The following is a 340-nucleotide window of genomic DNA, read 5'->3' on the forward strand; positions in this document are numbered from 1 at the left end:
TATGAAAGAAGTTATGGAAAATTTCAATAAACAGACACAACAACGGTTTCACGAATACGACGACCGTATGAAAACTACACGCCAAAAATGTAAAGATAAATGTGATAAAGAAATCCAAAAGATTATTTTAAAAGATAAATTAGAAAAACATATGGCAGAACAATTAACCACATTGGAAACAAAGATAAACACCGATGATATTCCCACATGTATTTGCGAAAAATCCTTAGCAGATAAAACAGAAAAATTTTGTCTTAACTGTGGTAAAAATATGGGAGCAATAGCACCCTGGTGGGGGTTGGTCTGTGGTGCAGGGTATGGGGGATGGTCACATTATGCT

The 340-nt window shown here is 35.0% G+C and overlaps 1 protein-coding gene across 1 annotated transcript; it reads left to right on the plus strand.

Moving 5' to 3' along the window:
* Positions 1-340, plus strand: PRSY57_0027500 (rifin; the record flags this gene model as incomplete). The annotated part of the gene is made up of 1 exon (XM_020114332.1): positions 1-340. A coding segment is annotated over one exon (340 nt), but the record flags the coding sequence as incomplete, so codon positions are not given.

This window comes from Plasmodium reichenowi, assembly GCF_001601855.1.
Source record: "Plasmodium reichenowi strain SY57 chromosome Unknown, whole genome shotgun sequence".
Classification (NCBI taxonomy): domain Eukaryota; phylum Apicomplexa; class Aconoidasida; order Haemosporida; family Plasmodiidae; genus Plasmodium; species Plasmodium reichenowi.